The 18008-nt window shown below is 40.4% G+C and overlaps 1 protein-coding gene and 1 pseudogene across 1 annotated transcript in view; one reads left to right on the top strand and one right to left on the bottom strand.

Annotated features, from left to right (window-relative positions):
* Positions 1 to 7930: 7930 nt before the first annotated feature.
* LOC129860051 (low choriolytic enzyme-like) lies at positions 7931 to 11043 on the bottom strand (annotated as a pseudogene).
* Positions 11044 to 11203: 160 nt separating this feature from the next.
* The window catches only part of LOC129859270 (uncharacterized), a 69753-nt gene continuing 62948 nt past the window's right edge, over positions 11204 to 18008 (top strand). The window contains exons 1-3 of the mRNA XM_055928826.1: positions 11204 to 11480; positions 11894 to 11986; positions 13846 to 14027. Of these exons, the coding sequence (XP_055784801.1) occupies positions 11925 to 11986; positions 13846 to 14027 (244 nt within the window). The 5' untranslated portion in view covers positions 11204 to 11480; positions 11894 to 11924. The remainder of the gene's footprint in view (positions 11481 to 11893; positions 11987 to 13845; positions 14028 to 18008) is intronic.

Raw genomic sequence — 18008 nt, 5'->3', positions numbered from 1 at the left:
GTGCTAGACAGCTCAGTGCATTCCATATGTCAGTACTTTTTAGAAATACAAGTAGTGATGCAGTCAATCTCTTCTCTACTTTGAGCCAGGAGAGATTGACATGCATATTATTAATGTTAGCTCTCTGTGTACATTTAAGGGCCAGCCGTGCTGCACTGTTCTGGGCCAATTGTGATTTTCTCTTTGTGGCATCTGACCACACGACTGGACAGTAGTCCAGGTGCAATAAAACTAGGGACTGTAGGACCTGCCATGTTGATAGCATTGTTAAGAAGGCAAAGCTGCGCTTTATAATGGACAGACCTCTCCACATCCTAGATACGGTTGCATCAATATGTTTTGACCATGACAGTTTGCAATCCAGGGTTACTCCAAGCAGTTTACTTTCCTAATCTTCCTTCATTAATTGTGCATGCTCCATTAATCAAAATTATGTTTTTATAGTAGTGTAGTAATTGGATTAATAAATAGGCCTATGCATGGGACAGTAGATGAAATACGTATGCTTCGTGTAGGGATGAGGGAAATTATGATGGATGTCATCAGCTTTAGAAGAATCAACAATGGTATTGTTTCGTTGGCTCATAGCTAAGGGATTTAACTCCAAGTTAGAGATATATAACTTAAAGACAGTATATATGTCAAACCTGAAGTTAAGCCCCTTAACAAGTTGGCTCGATGATGTTACCTGTTTGGACTGTTAGCGTGCTAACAATGATGAAGTAGTATATCCTTGTGATATATCAGTTATTTAAGCCAATATTTCCTAATGTCTGACTTTTAAAGAGAGTGGGATGAAAGTGCTCAGACATTTCTCATGAGATCACATCCTGTCTTTGGTGACGTAGGCCAACGCCTATCTGTAAAGTTACAAGTATATGTATGTAAATTAAATGCACAAGTAGCTTTAATTCATAGTCAAGCATAATTGGGTGAATTCAGGTTGAAGAATTTATTGAAGATATTGACTGATAAAACCTACTTAATCTTTGCACTGCGTGGCCATTAATGCCCACTAGATGGAGTACTTTAATCAATTAAACCTAATTTTGTCTTTCAAATCAAATCAAATCAAATGTGTTATTGGTCGCATACACATATTTAGCAGATGTTATTGCGGGTGTAGCGAAATGCTTGTGATCCTAGCTCCAACAGTGCAGTAATATCTAACAATTCACAACTAAACACACAAATCTAAAAGTAAAATCATGGGCTTAAGAAATATATAAATATTAGGACGGGCAATGTCGGAGTGGCATTGACTAAAATACAGTAGAATAGAATACAGTATATACATATGAAATGAGTAAAGCAGTATGTAAACATTATTAAAATGACTAGTGTTCCAATATCAACTAAGGCATTATTATTCCCGAGGGTCTTTCACTTGTTATTACTTTATTAGCTGGAAAAATTGCTAAACACCACCTTAAATCATGTGCAAGTTGTTGATGAAGAGAAAAATAGTTGATGCAATTCTGATGAAAAGGTGGTCTGGTAGGAAATTGAAAACATTTCAACATGTGAAATGGGGTAAAGCACGGCGATGAAAACATGGGGCTTCATTTGAACTTCATGCTGACTTAGTTAGAGGACAATAGCAATGGATTATGGACAGGACGGTCACACTAGCTGTGCCAATCATTGCTTTAAGCCTATGGCCATGCTTTCTTGGCATCATATGCCTTTTGTCCTACAGTATGTGTGGTTCATTGACTAAACAGAGGTTTGGATTCTCTCCAGTGTATGCAGCCAGTATGCATAGCATGGGCATGGGCGTGATGGTGGGTTTTGGAAAGGTGCAGAGACCACTGCTGTGGATACCCCAATCTCTGACACACAGTTTGTGGAAATGTATCCTCTGAGGTTTGTCCATTTTGGGCTCCAATCGCTGTATAAGATGTGTAAGCAATTTTCTGCATCTAAAGCAGCTTGATTCGGAGCCATGTTTTCAGTCACTGTTGCTACTGTTAATGTTTTTCAAGGGCATTTGAATAATCCGACTGTATGTGTGAGAGTTTTAACGTGTTTCATAAGTCACCTTTTCTACCCGACTTAAGGTTCGAGTTTCATTCATAGTAGTCAGGATATAACATAGTCTTTGCAGTTGTTGAAGTTTGGTAAAGTGTTACCTTACATACAGCTTTAGTCACTGCCTGACCCCTCCAACATATTTTTTTTGTCATTGCCATATGAGAGATTCCATATGGAAATAATGTTACATTTTATAACAACGTTCATAAAAATGCAATTTTAGCAACATTTTTATACATGTTTTATATTATAAACGCTTATAAATTGCAACGCTTATAATGCTTATCGGTTGTTCCACTAAGATTCACCGCATTAAAACAAGAGTGCAGTTCACGTAATAGGGTTCACCTTAAAATGAGGAACAGACGTACATGAAACCCTAATCACATGAAATAAATAAGAATCTTCAGAGATGATTTTGTCAAAGCAACAAAATAGCTAGGGCTTTACAATGATGGTGAGATATGGATACATTTTTTTGATTAAGAGGGGTTGAAATTTTCCTAGAAGTGACACAGTGTTGACGGAGGGACATGCCAAAATGCTGAATTATGGCACTTTAGCAAGCCTTTATTCATATTCATTTTTTATTGCATTCTCCATGTGCTCTATATTAAAGAGCACTTCATTTAATTTAACAGGCTTAGAAAAGTATATATGGATGCACAATTTCTACTTAAAATATAAAAGGGACACAAAAGGCACTCATTTTGTGGAATGACCCTTATACATGCTCATAAATGTTTATAAATATGTACAAATAATAAAATATTTATGAAATAGGCCTATTAATTATTTTTTTATGAAAGTTGTTATAAAGTGTTATCCTAATACTGATTACTGGTATGTTTTCACTTATGTCTCATTGTTTATGATGGTTTCTCTCAGACGACACGGATACTATTATGGCCTGTTGTGATGATTGAAAACAATGATTTAGTGTCGAAAATGTTTCCTTCTGAGCATTCAGCGTCTGGTGTGTTAGGATACAAAATCATCTTGCGAGGTAAGACCCCATTGACAGCCCAGAAACATTTGGAATGAGTTAGCTTCTTCCTGACATATGGGCTTCCTGACATATGGGATACAAATGTAATGAGTCACTCCTCAAAGTGTATTTTCTTGCTATGTAGTTCATTACTTTTTAAGAGACAGTTGTTATTTCTGTGTAATATAGTATGATATAGTATACACCAACCGTTTAATTCTAACATTTACGTTTTAGCTTAAGTTCCTTGGGGTTGAGACAGATCTTCTGCTGGTAATAGTGAACCCAGAGGGGGTTTCAGGTGTATATCAGATATAAAATTGATAAACCAGTTTATTAAGACATATAACCACTGCTCCAAATCTAGCTTTGAACAGAGCCGATTAGAAACAGAAACCATCATCACCGGATGGATCTTCCTTTAATTGCTTCCATCCCTGTTTGAGTTTGTTTGTTTTCTAATGGTTCACTCACATTTGTTTTTCATTTGCCAGATTTACAACTTCACTACCGGGAGGACCCCTCCGACTTGATCCAAGATGTCACCCACTAGGGGAAGTCGTCTTGTGTGTCAGTGCAAAATGTGCTGATGGAGGGAAACTGGGTGTCTGTCTGGGTCAGGACCCAGGAGCCTAGGTTCTTCTTTCTGAGTTATGACCTAATGTAAACTGCCACTTGGAGCTTGAAACACACACACATGGACAATTATCACATTTAATAGAGGTGTGTTCTTTATTGAAGTCATTATTTCACCTTACAGGACAGACAGAAAAAAATACAGCACACACAAACACACACTGTTATGGTGTTTTGTGATTTTAGGGATGCAACATATTAAAAGAGGTTAGGGTGCTGACATGCAGAGCAAATTGGAATCTCAAAGCAGTAGTATACAGTAATGTGTTGAAAGGTTCCAGGTACTCTTTGTGCCAGGTACTCAGAGCACTGCCTAGCATGTTGGCCCGGTGCTGTGTCAAAACAGACACCTTGTGAATAACAGATCCTCTCTATTATCACGCCTGGCTGCCACTAACAGGACTAGACAATGTAGTTAAAACCATACGGCACCTGAAGCAAAAGCTTTAAAGCCTATAGCGTGTGTGTGTGTGTGTGTGTGTGTGTGTGTGTGTGTGTGTGTGTGTGTGTGTGTGTGTGTGTGTGTGTGTGTGTGTGTGTGTGTGTGTGTGTGTGTGTGTGTGTGTGTGTGCGTGCGTGCGTGCGTGTGTGTGTGTAAGTGAGAGTGGCCGTACAGCAAAATATTTAAAGCCTGTAGCGTGTGTGTGTGTGTGTTTGTGTGTGTGTGTGTACCACTTCACAGCATGTAGTGGTCTGTTTGATGATAACGTGTGAGACAAAACACGTCAGCGCCAGGTCTTTGGTAGGGTAGCTTAGATCCATTCAAAACCCTGCACCCGGCTTGCAACACAAGCAGAGATGAAAGAGAAGTGTGCAAACCTACAGTACAAAATGTTGACAACTATGTAAAGGTAACCATACAAATAATACGTATTGTCTTCGTATTTCGTCAGTTATTCTTTAGTCATTCCAATGGTATTTATTCTATGTCAATTCGAAGTGAAAAGTCTTGGTCTATAGACTCTACATTGTGTATGCCCTCCGGAGGTTTCTTACTGAACCCATTAACCTTGTATCTAGAGATTTACTTCCACTATGTTGCTCCTGGCACATTTGGTCAATCAGAAGCCTGTAGAATAAAATATCAGTTTATAAATGTACTGTGGGTATTTTGTTTGCTTTCAGTCTTTCAAAGGATATCATTGAGGCTGTGAATACTTTGTGAGATGTCACAAGTCATTCTTTGTTGCTTTGCTGTCCATTGTCCTTGGTTGTGAATCTCTAGTCTTGATCATTGTCTTGTTCTAAGTCATGGGTGCACTACTAATTTTGACATGAGGTCAAATACTCAGAATGGAACTAAAAAGGTTGAGAAATAGAACAGAGGCAATATAGACTAAAGATACAAGATAATGTACATTCTCTTTCAACTGTTTCCTACAGAGTGCTGGTTGATGTGAGTTTGCGTACAGCCCTCTTTACTGAGTTGTGTGACTGAATAGATTAAAGAGATGAAGGGAAGAGGAAGTGGTCAGCCTCTCGCTGACCTTTCAGCTCCAGTTAAACATTTTCAGGTCTGCCGCTGACCAGTGGATGACTGGCTAGCAAGTTATGGTTTTCTGGAAATGTGGATTTTTACAGAAGTTAGACATTTGTGTTCAAAGGTTAAGAGGTCGATTTTGGTGGACAATATGTTAGTAACACGTTCTTTGAAGACAGTAATCAGGTTTCCATCCATTTTTTTTTATGCGAGTACGTTTTGGATAAAAGAATGTCACGACAGGCCTGATGGAAACAGCAAATTGTTGGTAAACGTATCAAATGTTGACAAAAACAAAGTACGCTAAACAAGTTGGGATATTTTTGTGTCTTAAAAATTTCTTATGAAAGAAATGGCGGTGGAAACACTTTTTTTCGCAAATATTGATATACCGTAATAACCATCATATCGAATTAAGCTTGGAGTCACGCGATGATATATTATGTGGTCCTCCCACTATGACTCTGGAAATCATGCAGTTTATTAGGCAACAGATGACATATTAATAATAATGTAATGATAATGAACCACCGGGTGGGGAAAGTGTACGGTGATGAGCTTGATTCGCCTTTCAAAAAATATTGAGGGTCTTATTCTGGTGACATGATGATTGATTCTTGGCTGCCGTTTAACAAATACAAATGATTTCACTCTTTTGTCCATAATAATATCATAATGTAGACTATACCCGCACTATATCTGCGAGCTGTTGGCTAGAGAGCGCGCGTACCAAACCCATCAGTAGAGTTGCAAATGTGATGGAAACTGATTTAACTTGTATATTTTTTTCAGTGCATTAATTTTACCACAAAATAAATTTTTCTGTGCGCCACGTCATCACGCACGGCACAGACTTGTATCTGCAACAAATCCGTTTGATGGAAACACGTCTCTGGTGGGTACACTTGCATATTATTTTAATGCAGATTTTAGAATATTTACATGAAAATCTGTCGCCACTTGGATGGAAATTTAGCGAATGTCACCAATGCCTTCTGGCTTGCTGCAGTCAACTTTTCATTTAAGAAAATGTAAGAAATGCCTCTATGCTTGCCGCATATTTCTCAGGTTATGTTGCTGTGCTTTATAATTGCTCCCCAAATGAGTAAGTCAACATAGCATAACAAATAGAGGCCCTGTAACCATCACAATAGTGCTATGTTGACTTACTCGTTCTGCAGAGAATGTCTACCTAGCTGCTGCCCGCGATTGGAGCAGCCTACTACTTTTAATGATCTAATATATTCAATCAGTCAGTTACACTGGACAGTGATAGATGTCAAACCCATGGCTGCTGCATTCACTTATGTGAGTCCTATAGGGCAGATTACACTGAAAGCGTTTTTCCGTCCCAAACATGTATTTCAAATAAATACATGTTTTGCAATGCACAAAAGGATTATGCTAAGGGATTTTCCTGAAATCCTGAAATCACCCTACTGCACATGGGTTATGAAAGTTGTCATAACGGTTTACCCTGTGTGTGTGTGTGTGTGTGTGTGTGTGTGTGTGTGTGTGTGTGTGTGTGTGTGTGTGTGTATCACGTCACAGCATGCACTGGTCTGCTTACATGATCTTCACCCCCTCCAAAACAGGATTACACAACTGTCATTGTCCAATGGGTGCCATCGTGTGAACACTTCAACTTTCAGATCAAAACCCACAATGCACTGTGCTCTGACTCACACTCTGTTTGGATTGGTGGAGGGGGGGGGGGGGGGGGAGACAGTACTGGCAAAAAAAATGAATATATTACATCAAACAATAGTGAAACATAATGACACTTTTACAGCACAATCTCAGGACAAAGTGTGTTAGAAACATACACGGATGTGATATGCCAGGGTTGTTAAGGGTTTTTGAATATGAGTGTTAATTTCCGAAGTCCCTTGTGTGGGTCACTAGGAATGGCAGTTGCAATGCATTGCAATTGATGAGACAGTTAATGTTCATTCGTGTTTATTAGAACTGAATGTTTTGTCACAACATTCAGCTTGAAATCAAATGGCAATGCAAAATGAGGGCTTAATCAATGAAGCCCTTCACCATTCAAAACAGATGACAGCTGGCTTAAAATGGGGCAGCAGTATGAGATGGGTTAATGTCATGTATAGAACCATACACTGAGCACTGTCCAGGTTGTGTGCAAAAGGCATGCTTCTGCTACAACGACTCGAGCTTACTAATGCTTGAGCCCAAACTAATCTCAAAGGGACTATGGCTAAGGATGCAATGGGATTTACTGTACATTGATTCTAAAGCCTGCTATAGCAGCGACTGATTGTGTTGGGAGGCCCTTTGGCTCCACCTGCCACAACATTGACTTATCACCCATTGACTGACAGATACTGTAGGTTATAAGGTTATCAGGCTAAAACACAGTAGATGGGCCATCTGAGCATCACTAAACATGTGCTATCAATTGAGCCATTCTGTTTTTAGTATGCAAATTGGTGTAATGATATGCAAATCTTCTCCTACTGTACGTATTAAATATTTAAAGAATATATTTATTTTTGTGATTAGTTCACTCAAGTTTATTTGCATCCTACTGGTCAGTGGCCACTTTTTTGTCTCTTTTGATTTATATTCTGTTCTTCAAAGACTGAAAATTCACACTTTAAATTATTTGTTATTTTTTTGTATTTCATTTATTTAAATACCGGTTGACTGAACATCACCCTGTGTTTATTTCAACACAGAGTCACTGTCACAACCTCAATGTGGATCTTCCTCTTGGGTTCGTCCTGACTTCTCAAGGTCATCACCCGGCTGATGGTGTCTGTTTAACACTATAGCCTGTTGTCTCTCTGGCTCATCTGGTATACCTTGCCGATCTCCCCATTCTGGTTGGGGATGGGCGCCATGGTTTGCGTGTTCTTGGAGAAGGCGTACTTGTGCTACTACATGATGAAAATGTAGTCGTAGCCGGTTCCCTGGTTCAGAGTGGCAATCTTCCTGAAGTTGTGCACCATGCCAGACTGGACATTTTCCAGGAGGACGGGAATGTGGTTGTCACGTCGTTGTGGGTCTGCTCGTGGTTGAAGCCCAGGGCGTGCAAGCAGCTCGTCCTTGGTGGTGCCATGGTAGACAGCCCGGAACGTGCCAGAGACACGTCTGGGTGTTGGCGTGACAATCAACGTAGGATTGGCACCCTTTGAGGGATGGACAGGAAGTCTCTGTGGTTGTTGCGCTTGATGAAGTTGATGCAGGAGAAGCCGGCGAAAGACTGCAGACCACGCTTGATGATGGACCTCTCTCGGGAGGAGTACCCGTTGGTGATGGTGTAGGGCATGTAGACCTTGCTGTCGCTGGACTTGGGCCACATGCAGCCACGAGATGTGCAGGGGTCAGCGTCGTTGTCGTAGGCGATGTCATCCACCACCATGTGCTCGCTGTGGGTACTGACAACGTCCTTGTTGGCCTTCTCCAGCAGCATCGGCGGCAGAGAGCTCCTCTTCCTCGGCCCAAGCAGCCACCACAAGCAGGGCCAGAGGGCCAAGAGTGTACTTTAAGGCAGACTTATCAGCAAACAACCTTTCGGGGAGTGAAGTGTAGTTTGTTTAGAGGTCCAGACACTGCACCTTATATAGTGCAATCTACAGTGGAAAACTGTCCCGCGACAGCAAGGTCTACATGCTCTAAGCTAGATCCCCCCCCCCCCCAGACATTTTGGTTTTAAAGTTAATTTCCTGCAATTCTACACATTTTGCCATGGGGTGTAGAGAAAATGTTGCAGATTAAAGCAATTTTTCTGCAGTTCTACACATTTTGCCATGAGGCGGAGGGAACATTTAGCAATTTTATAACACATTTCCTGCCATTCTACACATTTTGCCATGACTAATGCAATGTTAATGATATTTACTCCTGAGGTGCTGACTTGCTACACCCTCAATAACTTCTGGGATTATTATTATTTGACTATGCTGGTCATTTATGAACATTTGAACATCTTGGCCATGTTCTGTTATAATCTCCACCCGGCACAGCCAGAAGAGGACTGGCCACCCCTCGTAGCCTGGTTCCTCTCTAGGTTTCTTCCTAGGTTTTGGCCTTTCCAGGGAGTTTTTCCTAGCCACCGTGCTTCAACACCTGCATTGCTTGCTGTTTGGGGTTTTAGGCTGGGTTTCTGTACAGCACTTCAAGATATTAGCTGATGTACGAAGGGCTATATAAAATACATTTGATTTGATTTGATTATTTGGTTGACAGTGACTACCAAAATCGATAGGGGCCTCCTCCCCTGGGCATGTGTCCTGCGTTTATTTAGCCATGACTACTACAAGTTTAGATAACTGGCTAGACTAATTTACCAATCTAAAAATTGTTAGCGGACATGGCTGACATAACCACATTTCGGGAACTTGCACCTTGTGTATTCTACTATTTTAATTCTGAACAGTAAGTTGAGACCTCGACTGAGTAAAAAATATATATATTTTTTTTAATAAAAAAAATAAATAATAATGTATGCCTGGAGCCGGCCCTGTCGACATCTGGAAACCACCCTGAAGCCAATGTCTATCATGATTTAAGTCACAGAAGACAAGCATTGCACTCCAAGTCCTTACTGTTGCAGATCTTTATTTCATGAAGATGGTTCCCACTCTCACCCCACAGGGTGATATAATATGCAGGCATGTGAACTACAGTCAAGCAAGCCATTGTCTGGAGAGTAGGTGAGCTGGAATTGTTTAAATGGTTTGTACAGTATCCTACAAGCTTCCTCTTTGAGTTCACTTTCTCTCTCTCTCTCTCTTAACTTAAATCACACAGACACATGGTGGTAGAACGCTCACAAGATGAGTCCTTCATTCATTCATCCACTCTGTGTGTTTCCTTTCTCTTTTTTTATTCCACATGCAAGCCTTCCTAAGTGAATTTTCTACATAGGATTTTTCCTTTTTCTGGGAAGTCAGATTCCATGTTTTATAAGTCAGTGTGATAACCTTTTGAGGATAAAGCTTTATTCTGAAATCTGCTTTACAGATGTTTGTGTTCATCTACTTTGCAGTTGCTTCATTCATTAATGGCATGTGTGTTGTGAGCTAGAGAGACAGAGAGAGAGAGACAGAGAGAGAGAGTAAAGTATTATTTACACCCTTTGCATAACATTTACAACATTTGTGTGTTGATAAAAATAAGTAAAGAACAAGAAACATGGGAGCTAATTAAAATTGGTTTCAGATATTTTAATCACATCAAAGGCCACCGTTTTCAGTCAGTTACATAACAGTAAATTAATGACAAATGAGGTGAACGTCAAGTTCTCATCAGTGAATATAAAATAGCAATTACATAATAATATACTTTTTTACTTTTTACAGATTCAAAAAACCTATACAGATCCAATATGACAATCACATCAATTGAATTAGTCTCTCACTGCTCCCTCCAACCGGTCTCTTTGTACAGTATATAGCCTTACATAAAGATTAACCTGTGTACACAAAGGGGCAATACATTTAATCAAAATGTACGTATAGACTATATAAAGTCTCTTAGCATCTGGCAGCGACCTAATGCTAACTGAACTCGACTGGTTGGATGTGTTCTACGTTCGCTGCGTCTTTGTATAGGGCCTATAGCCTAGCCCCGGTTCAAGCTATTTGATCATTTTAAAACCATCATAATACAACACAGCACGCACTTATTTATGGGCTAGTAAACAAAATAAGACATTACTGTACAACATTAATAAAACTCCTGGCGTATCCTTCGAATGAAACAACCTAGAATAAATGCCAAACGCACCATTCAAACCAAGTTGAGGAGATAGTATATCCAGCAATAGTTGACTGTTGGTGGTTTTGCGAATCCAAAACGATTCCAGGTAAGTGTCCAAGGATATTTCAGTGGCAATATATTTGTCCTACATGCTTGCTCCAAATATCCTTTCCATTTCGGACAGCGCTCGACAGTAAAAATCTCCCTGCTACATAGAGATTTGTAGTGTGGTGCTTCGCGTGAGATCCCTCCCCCTGTGCTGCTCATAATGTCTCTCTCTCTCTCTCTCTGTGTGTGTGTGTGTGTGTAAATGTGTGTGCGCGCGCAGTCTGTTTGTGAGGCAGTTGCGTGCGAAGAGCTCGACATGTCATTCAGAGGAATCCGCCACCTGAAACGCGAGGAAGTGAAGGCGACTCAATTCGGTATAAAGCATCAACCACATCTGCCTCGAGCTTTGAAAACATCAGTTCAGAGCTCTGGTAGACGTTTGCTGTATTTTCTCGAGGAATTATTTTTGTTCACGTAAGACGTCCCGTCTATAATATACCCATTCAATTTGAATGACCTATCTAACATTATACTGGAATTAAGTAATATTGACAGACCTTCTTGGTAAGTGTTTTAATTTTATGTTTTTTATTTTTTTGTTCCAAGTAGCCTTTTTTTACATGACATTCAACGTTTTATTATGCTACATAATTGATGTATTTGATGCGAATAATTTTAGTGAGAGTTGGCAGCATAGATTTGATTTGTCTATAAATTTGCGCCTTTCATCATACTTACGTTTCACCAGTGTAAACGAAATATTGACGGTCTTTATAACTGTTGAGGATATAGTTATGCATTTTTCCTCTTTATTCTTATGACCTTTCTTTCTGATTACTCGATCTTGATAGCACCACTAGACTTATATGTTCTGCTTTAACATAATGCACTTTATGGAGTTCATTCGGCTGTTCATTCAACTTTTTGTAGCCTATGTCATATGGGACGCTGAAAAGTTTTCTCCATCTTCTCTGTAGCGCACCTGTTACCTTAACGGAGCGCAAGACCATGATACCACCGGGAGACTGCATGTATGCGGGCAGGAAAAGAAGGAAGCCCGTTCAAAAACAGTTAAGAATCACAAGTGTTCTCCATAATATTCTAATATTTGACGCATGTTGAAAGTTGTTTTATGGATTTTATGTGTTTTTCTTCTCCTACTTTTTTTTGCTGTTGTGATAGCCTACATGGCAGCCGAATAGTAAAATGTAGTTTATTATTTGTGTGACATTGTCGTATTTAAGTAGCATGCAGATACATTAGCTACTGTTATACTACCAACCAAACACCGGACGTTTTTTAAAACAAAATTAGTAAGATTTGCAAAAGTTTGGAGGAATTTAAAATGTTATAGATTTGCTGATGTCATATTGATGCTATTACATATCGAATATTCACATGGCTTTGGGTTGAATTATAAGTAATAGATATAATCAATTTGGATTAATTCATTTTTATGTAAAGGTTACTTTTGATATTCAGGTTCTTATTCTTATGGGCATACAATTTGTAATATCAGTGCCATTTGCTGTTTTTTAGTGACAGCAGGCAGGAGTCGTTTGCAGATTATTGTGGTTGCTTGTGGTTCCAGACTTTTCAAAGGTGATGCATAGTTAAAATGACTTGTAGGAAACCTGAGGGTTTCAAATGTTAGCCATAGAAAAAGGCCGTATAGGCTAACCAAGCTAGCCGTCAGCTACTGTAGCACTTAACAGTTCAAATGTTAAACAGCAACAAAAGGTTTCAGTGAGCTACAATTTATGTCAAATTTGAGAACACTATATGCATAAATGTAATTCAATTTTAAATGAATCTCAATCAATGATCTACATTGCTTTAACAGTATGACGGTTGACACAAATGTGAAATAACCTCCCATTTGGACTAGTAAACAACAGTGGCGTGACTGGTTTAATTGAAGCACTGGGTTTGCTTGCAAGAGAGTCAGGGGGTAGCTAGCTGACAGAAATCAGACTCCTAAGGATGCAGCACTGTTGATTCAACGTACAATTGTAAGGCAACCAGCTGTAATAGCTTTGTGAGTATCCACAACAACATTCTCAAAGTCACAATCTTATTGCAGCTTGTTGCAGTTGTACATTGAACCAAGTCTCTTTTGAACCAAGAGGGAGTTCAGCTGACAGTACCTCTACCTTCTCTTCCCGTTGACCAGGACCGATGCAGGGAGGAGATAGAGTTTTCAGCCAGGGGTCAGCGGTAGTTGTAAGGGAACCTGTTGCACCCACGCAGTGGAGATCTGAGACGGGCACCACCTAGATGGTTTGGGGTGGTGATTTGAGTCACTGGACAGGCATGGGTGGTGCTTGAGGCTATAAACCCATCTGTGTCTGTAGAGGTTCTCTTAAGGGTCGCACACATCGCACTGAATGTGGATCTCCCATTCGTCTACCGATCGTTCAGAGTGCTGTTGACGTCTAACTGACGTCATTTTCGCATGATTATATATGTCAAATCGGTTTGCATTCGGTTCGCTAGCACTCCTGGCAGGCAAACGTGTGTTCAAGCCCTTAGAGTTATTATTGATTATCTGACACTGGCAATGCTGTTACCCCCTGTGTGTGTGTGCGTGTGTGTGTGTGTGTGTGTGTGTGTGTGTGTGTGTGTGTGTGTTTGTATGCAATTGCTGAATGAAACATGAATGTATATTGACCTCACATATTGCATGTTTCACTATATCAATGTGTTTGACTGAGTCATAAAGATGACTCTAATAAATCTCTTCAAAGAATATGAGTATCTTTTAATGATTTACAAAATGATTCCCTGTTTATATTCTGTTGCTACAACCATAACTCTTGGCCATACTGTACCCAGAAGCATAGTACATCTCTCCGGTAACATAGAATCAAACCGCTAACAACCCGTCACAATAAAAGACACTAAAATATTCCTGTTGTGTTTTCACCAGGAAACCGGCCACGGTGAGTGAGAAGTCCAACCCGTCAAAGAGGCACCGGGACCGCCTGAACGCGGAGCTGGACCGGCTGGCCAGCATGCTGCCCTTTTCCCCAGACATCATCTCCAAGCTGGATAAACTGTCTGTGCTGCGTCTCAGTGTCAGCTACCTCCGGGTCAAGAGCTTCTTCACAGGTAAGAAGACACTTCGTCCTCCCCCAATGCCTTATAGGGAGTAGAGACTCACCACAGACACTACAGCACACTACAAAACAAGACACAGCTGTAAGTGTATGTAGTCGACTGCAAAATATAGATCTCAGTCTGTGTGAATGAGTGGAGATACATTCAGCGGTACATTCAGGAGAACTCTTCTCTTTTTAGGGACAGACATGAAGTCAGAGATCTCAGCTCCTGGGCACAGTGTGACAAGCTGAGAATATATCCTTAGTCTTTTCAATAGCAGCCTGGGAGCTTGTGTGGTTGTCTGAACCTACAATTTAAATATCCTGTTCAGGGTCTCACACTTGTTACACAAACTGTGTGAGACACATGGTTATTCAACATATCCTCAGGCATAGTTTTAAGAACATTCTGGTTGTGAGAAAAATTTTAAGTAAATTGTCATTTAGCACACAAGTGCATTTGAACAGGTTATTTGATGTTCATTTGCAATATTTTAAATGTTGGTTAGGTTTACGAGGGGTAATCAATGACATATATTATTAATTATATTATATTATTATTAAGTATATATTAATTATTTTAGCTTCTCTCCACTACTTCTTCAACAATCAACATCACTCTCCACTATCTTATACTGTAACGTTGTACAAATACTTTCGGGCTTATCATAACTTTCCTCCCTTTTTCTTGTTTTGCCTCCTCTTTTCTGTCTATCTCATGAGCTGTCTTCCATCCAGGTCTTGGTTATTTTTTATCAGGGTTGGGGTCAATTTGAATTGAGGGCAGTCAATTCAAGAAGTAAACTGACATTTCAATTCAATAATTGAAAACTGACATCTATTTTCAATGACTTCCCAACAAACTGAAGTAGAACCGATTGATTTCAAAGGTTGTTTGATATTTTTTTGCTTTCTATTCAAATCACTTCCTTAATTGACTGCCTTCAATTGACTGCCAATTGACTGCCAACCCTGATTTTTATGCTGTGGACTTGATTTTTATACTCGGCACTAAGTTACACTGAGTTACAGAGTGTCCCTCCAGTACAGTATCAACCAACAATCTGTAATACTTTAAAGTGGGGAAAGATGTTTTCCTCTCTGCCAGATGACCTGATAATGTTCTTTCTCTCTTTTAAGTCGTTACTTTCCCCTCAAGTCTCTTGCGTATTCAAACAATAGCGAAAACAGGCGGGTGCGTTCCAGCAACATCTATCATCAGTGTGTTTTGAGTGTCTGGCTCTTTTCGCTCTCTCTACTCCCTCGTTACTCCTCATCCACAGAGCGTTCAAATATTTATGGGGCACTTCAGAAAAAGACCTAAAAACATTTTGTGGGCCCGTGGCCTCCATGGCACTGAGGTCAAAACAAATCTCTCAGGAAACAGCTGAATGAGAGAGAGATTCCAAGCGAAACACGTGAGAGACAGAAAGAGAAAGTGAGAGAGATTGAGAGAGCTCAAATGAAACATGAGAGAGAGAGAGAGAAAGCGCGAGAGAGAGCGAGAGAGAGCGAGAGAGAGCGAGAGAGAGCTCAAACAAAACACGAGAGAGAGAAAGCTCAAATGAAACATGAGAAAGAGAGAGAGAAAGAGAGACAGAGAGAGAGATCTAAAACAAAACACATGCTCAACCCCAATGCTTTTTTGCCTTTATTATGAACAGGGATTCTACCTGCTGAAGTGTGAGTGGGGCACAGGGGCAATGAACATAAATTGCCTCATTCAAGGCAATTCCTTTGAGGATGCAACAGCAATCACAATCACATCAGTGCCTGTTGGGCTTTAAAATGGATTGGGGTGAACAGGTATACTGTAGTCAAGTAGAGAACGATTTGGCTGGAATGATCAATTAGCTTGGAGGAAGGCAGGAGCAGGACTGATGTACTCTGCTGTCCTTTTCTCTATGACACTGAAGCAGGGTCAAAGCTCACATACCCTGATGCACTTCCCTGACCTCTCAACTCTTTGCATGGTGGCACCTTTCGGGGACCCTTTAACCCCATTAACCTGACCTAGAGGGCAGTTTATCCATCACGCAGATCACAGGTGCTAAGGCTGTTGAAAGTGCCAGTGTGAGATGAAGACATGGTGGATTTAATGGATTTGATCACAGAGGGACTAGATATCATCAAAGCAACGTACAGTAGCTTGGAAATGTATTCTAACTTCAGTGGTGGGCATAGTGAAGAAATAATCATACAAAGGAATAGTTATTCTAATTTAGCCTGTTCTTATCTGTAATATGTAATACATGCCATTTAACAGACGCTTTTATCCAAAGTCACGTACAGTCATGCATGCATACATTTTACATATGGGTAGTCCCAGGAATTGAACCCACTATCCTGGCGTTGCAAGCGCCATGCGCTACCTACCGAGCTACAGAGGACAGTAGTCATGTTGAGCAGATTAGATGCTTTGATGCTTAGGTCTATTTAATGAGATCAATTATAGTTTGGCATTAAGCATTTGTCCTCCTCAGATCTCGATCATTCTCTGAATTGAATCTAGTCAGCTCTCATTTGTTACATGACTTCCTCGTAAAGACAGCAGGAATAGAACCTCACATAAAAGTGACGCCTTGTGTCTGCGCTATCCTATTATATCTAGTGGTTTCTTATTGGCCCCGGTCAGAATAAAAGGGTGCCGTCTTCCTTCCCACCACTAGGAGGACTAGAGGTCTCAGAGGCAGGATCAGGAGGGAGATGAGGATGGGAGGCATACAGATGGGAGGATGACTGGAAAAGACAGAAACAATAACGACATATCTGGGCCCGTATCCACAAAGCGTCTCAGACTAGGAGTGCTGATCTAGGATCAGGACCCCACCTGTCCATATAATCTTAACAATTGTTATCTGAAAGGCCCTAGATCAGCACTCCTACTCTCGGACGCTTTATGGATACGGGCCCTGGTGTCTGGTTTTGGCTGGATCAGGAGACAGTGGCTGATAGCGGTTATTTTCATACCAGGGGCGAACTAGCCATTTGGCATTTTGGGCAATTGCCAGATGGGCTGGTCCATTTTTAACATAGTTGGCTTGTCTTATTTGTTTTTTTTATGCAAAATGGTCATGTCCTGGCTAATAATGGGGCCTTGAAGAAGAAAATGGGCTGGTGTGGGGGCCTCAAAGAAGAAAATGGGCCGGTATGTTAGAAATGCCAGGGCTTATTTTTGGTCCCAGTCCGCCCCTGTCTCGTACCATTGGGTGGAGCAGAACAGAGTATACAGTAATAAAGAGTGTAGTGTGTACAGTTGCGTGCAAATTTACCCTAAGGGTCTAAGGGAACTGGATAACCCACAGTAATTGGAAAATGTTATAAAATATTGAGGTTTTGTTTGTATCAAGCCTATAAGACCTATTGGCATTATGTGAGTGTAGAATACATACGTGATACTTACAGTATATACTGTATACAGGTATATTGTTTAATATACAACAACCTATTGGTTACTGTTCAATTTATATGTTAAGAGGTCATGATAGCTAACCACTGTGTAGTGCAGTACTCATTTAAATCAATGCAGATTATTTCCAGTGCTCTTGAGGACTGTGATGAGCATGGATGTCTGGTATTTGAACTTTGAATGTGTGTCGACTTGATCCATCTATCATGTTCAGCTCTCAGGCCCTCTCCAAGGATTATGCCTCTAAGGTAGCTGCATGGTTGGAGGCAGTACAGTTGACTACATTAGATCCAGATAAAATATGGTTTGACTGAGTCGGCATACAATAGAATCCTTGTAGATTCCAATTGTATATCCTCACTGAAGGAAGTTGAACAGTATCCAATCCTGTCTCCCCCATGGGTTTGTGAGTAGTCAATAACTTGTGTGCCTCGACATAATGCAAAAGCTTTAGGTTACAATGAAGCCAGCACTAAACCTTTGCAGACATTTGCAGAACTGGAAGCAATCAACCTATGCTCAACGTAGCTCCTTTCTCTGTGTTTTCTGTGACACAAATCATAAAAGCCAAAAATGTTGCCT

This window comes from Salvelinus fontinalis, chromosome 7, assembly GCF_029448725.1.
Source record: "Salvelinus fontinalis isolate EN_2023a chromosome 7, ASM2944872v1, whole genome shotgun sequence".
NCBI classification, from domain to species: domain Eukaryota; kingdom Metazoa; phylum Chordata; class Actinopteri; order Salmoniformes; family Salmonidae; genus Salvelinus; species Salvelinus fontinalis.
The sequence above is the reverse complement of the archived record's forward strand: the minus strand, read 5'-3'. Positions and strand labels throughout refer to the sequence as shown.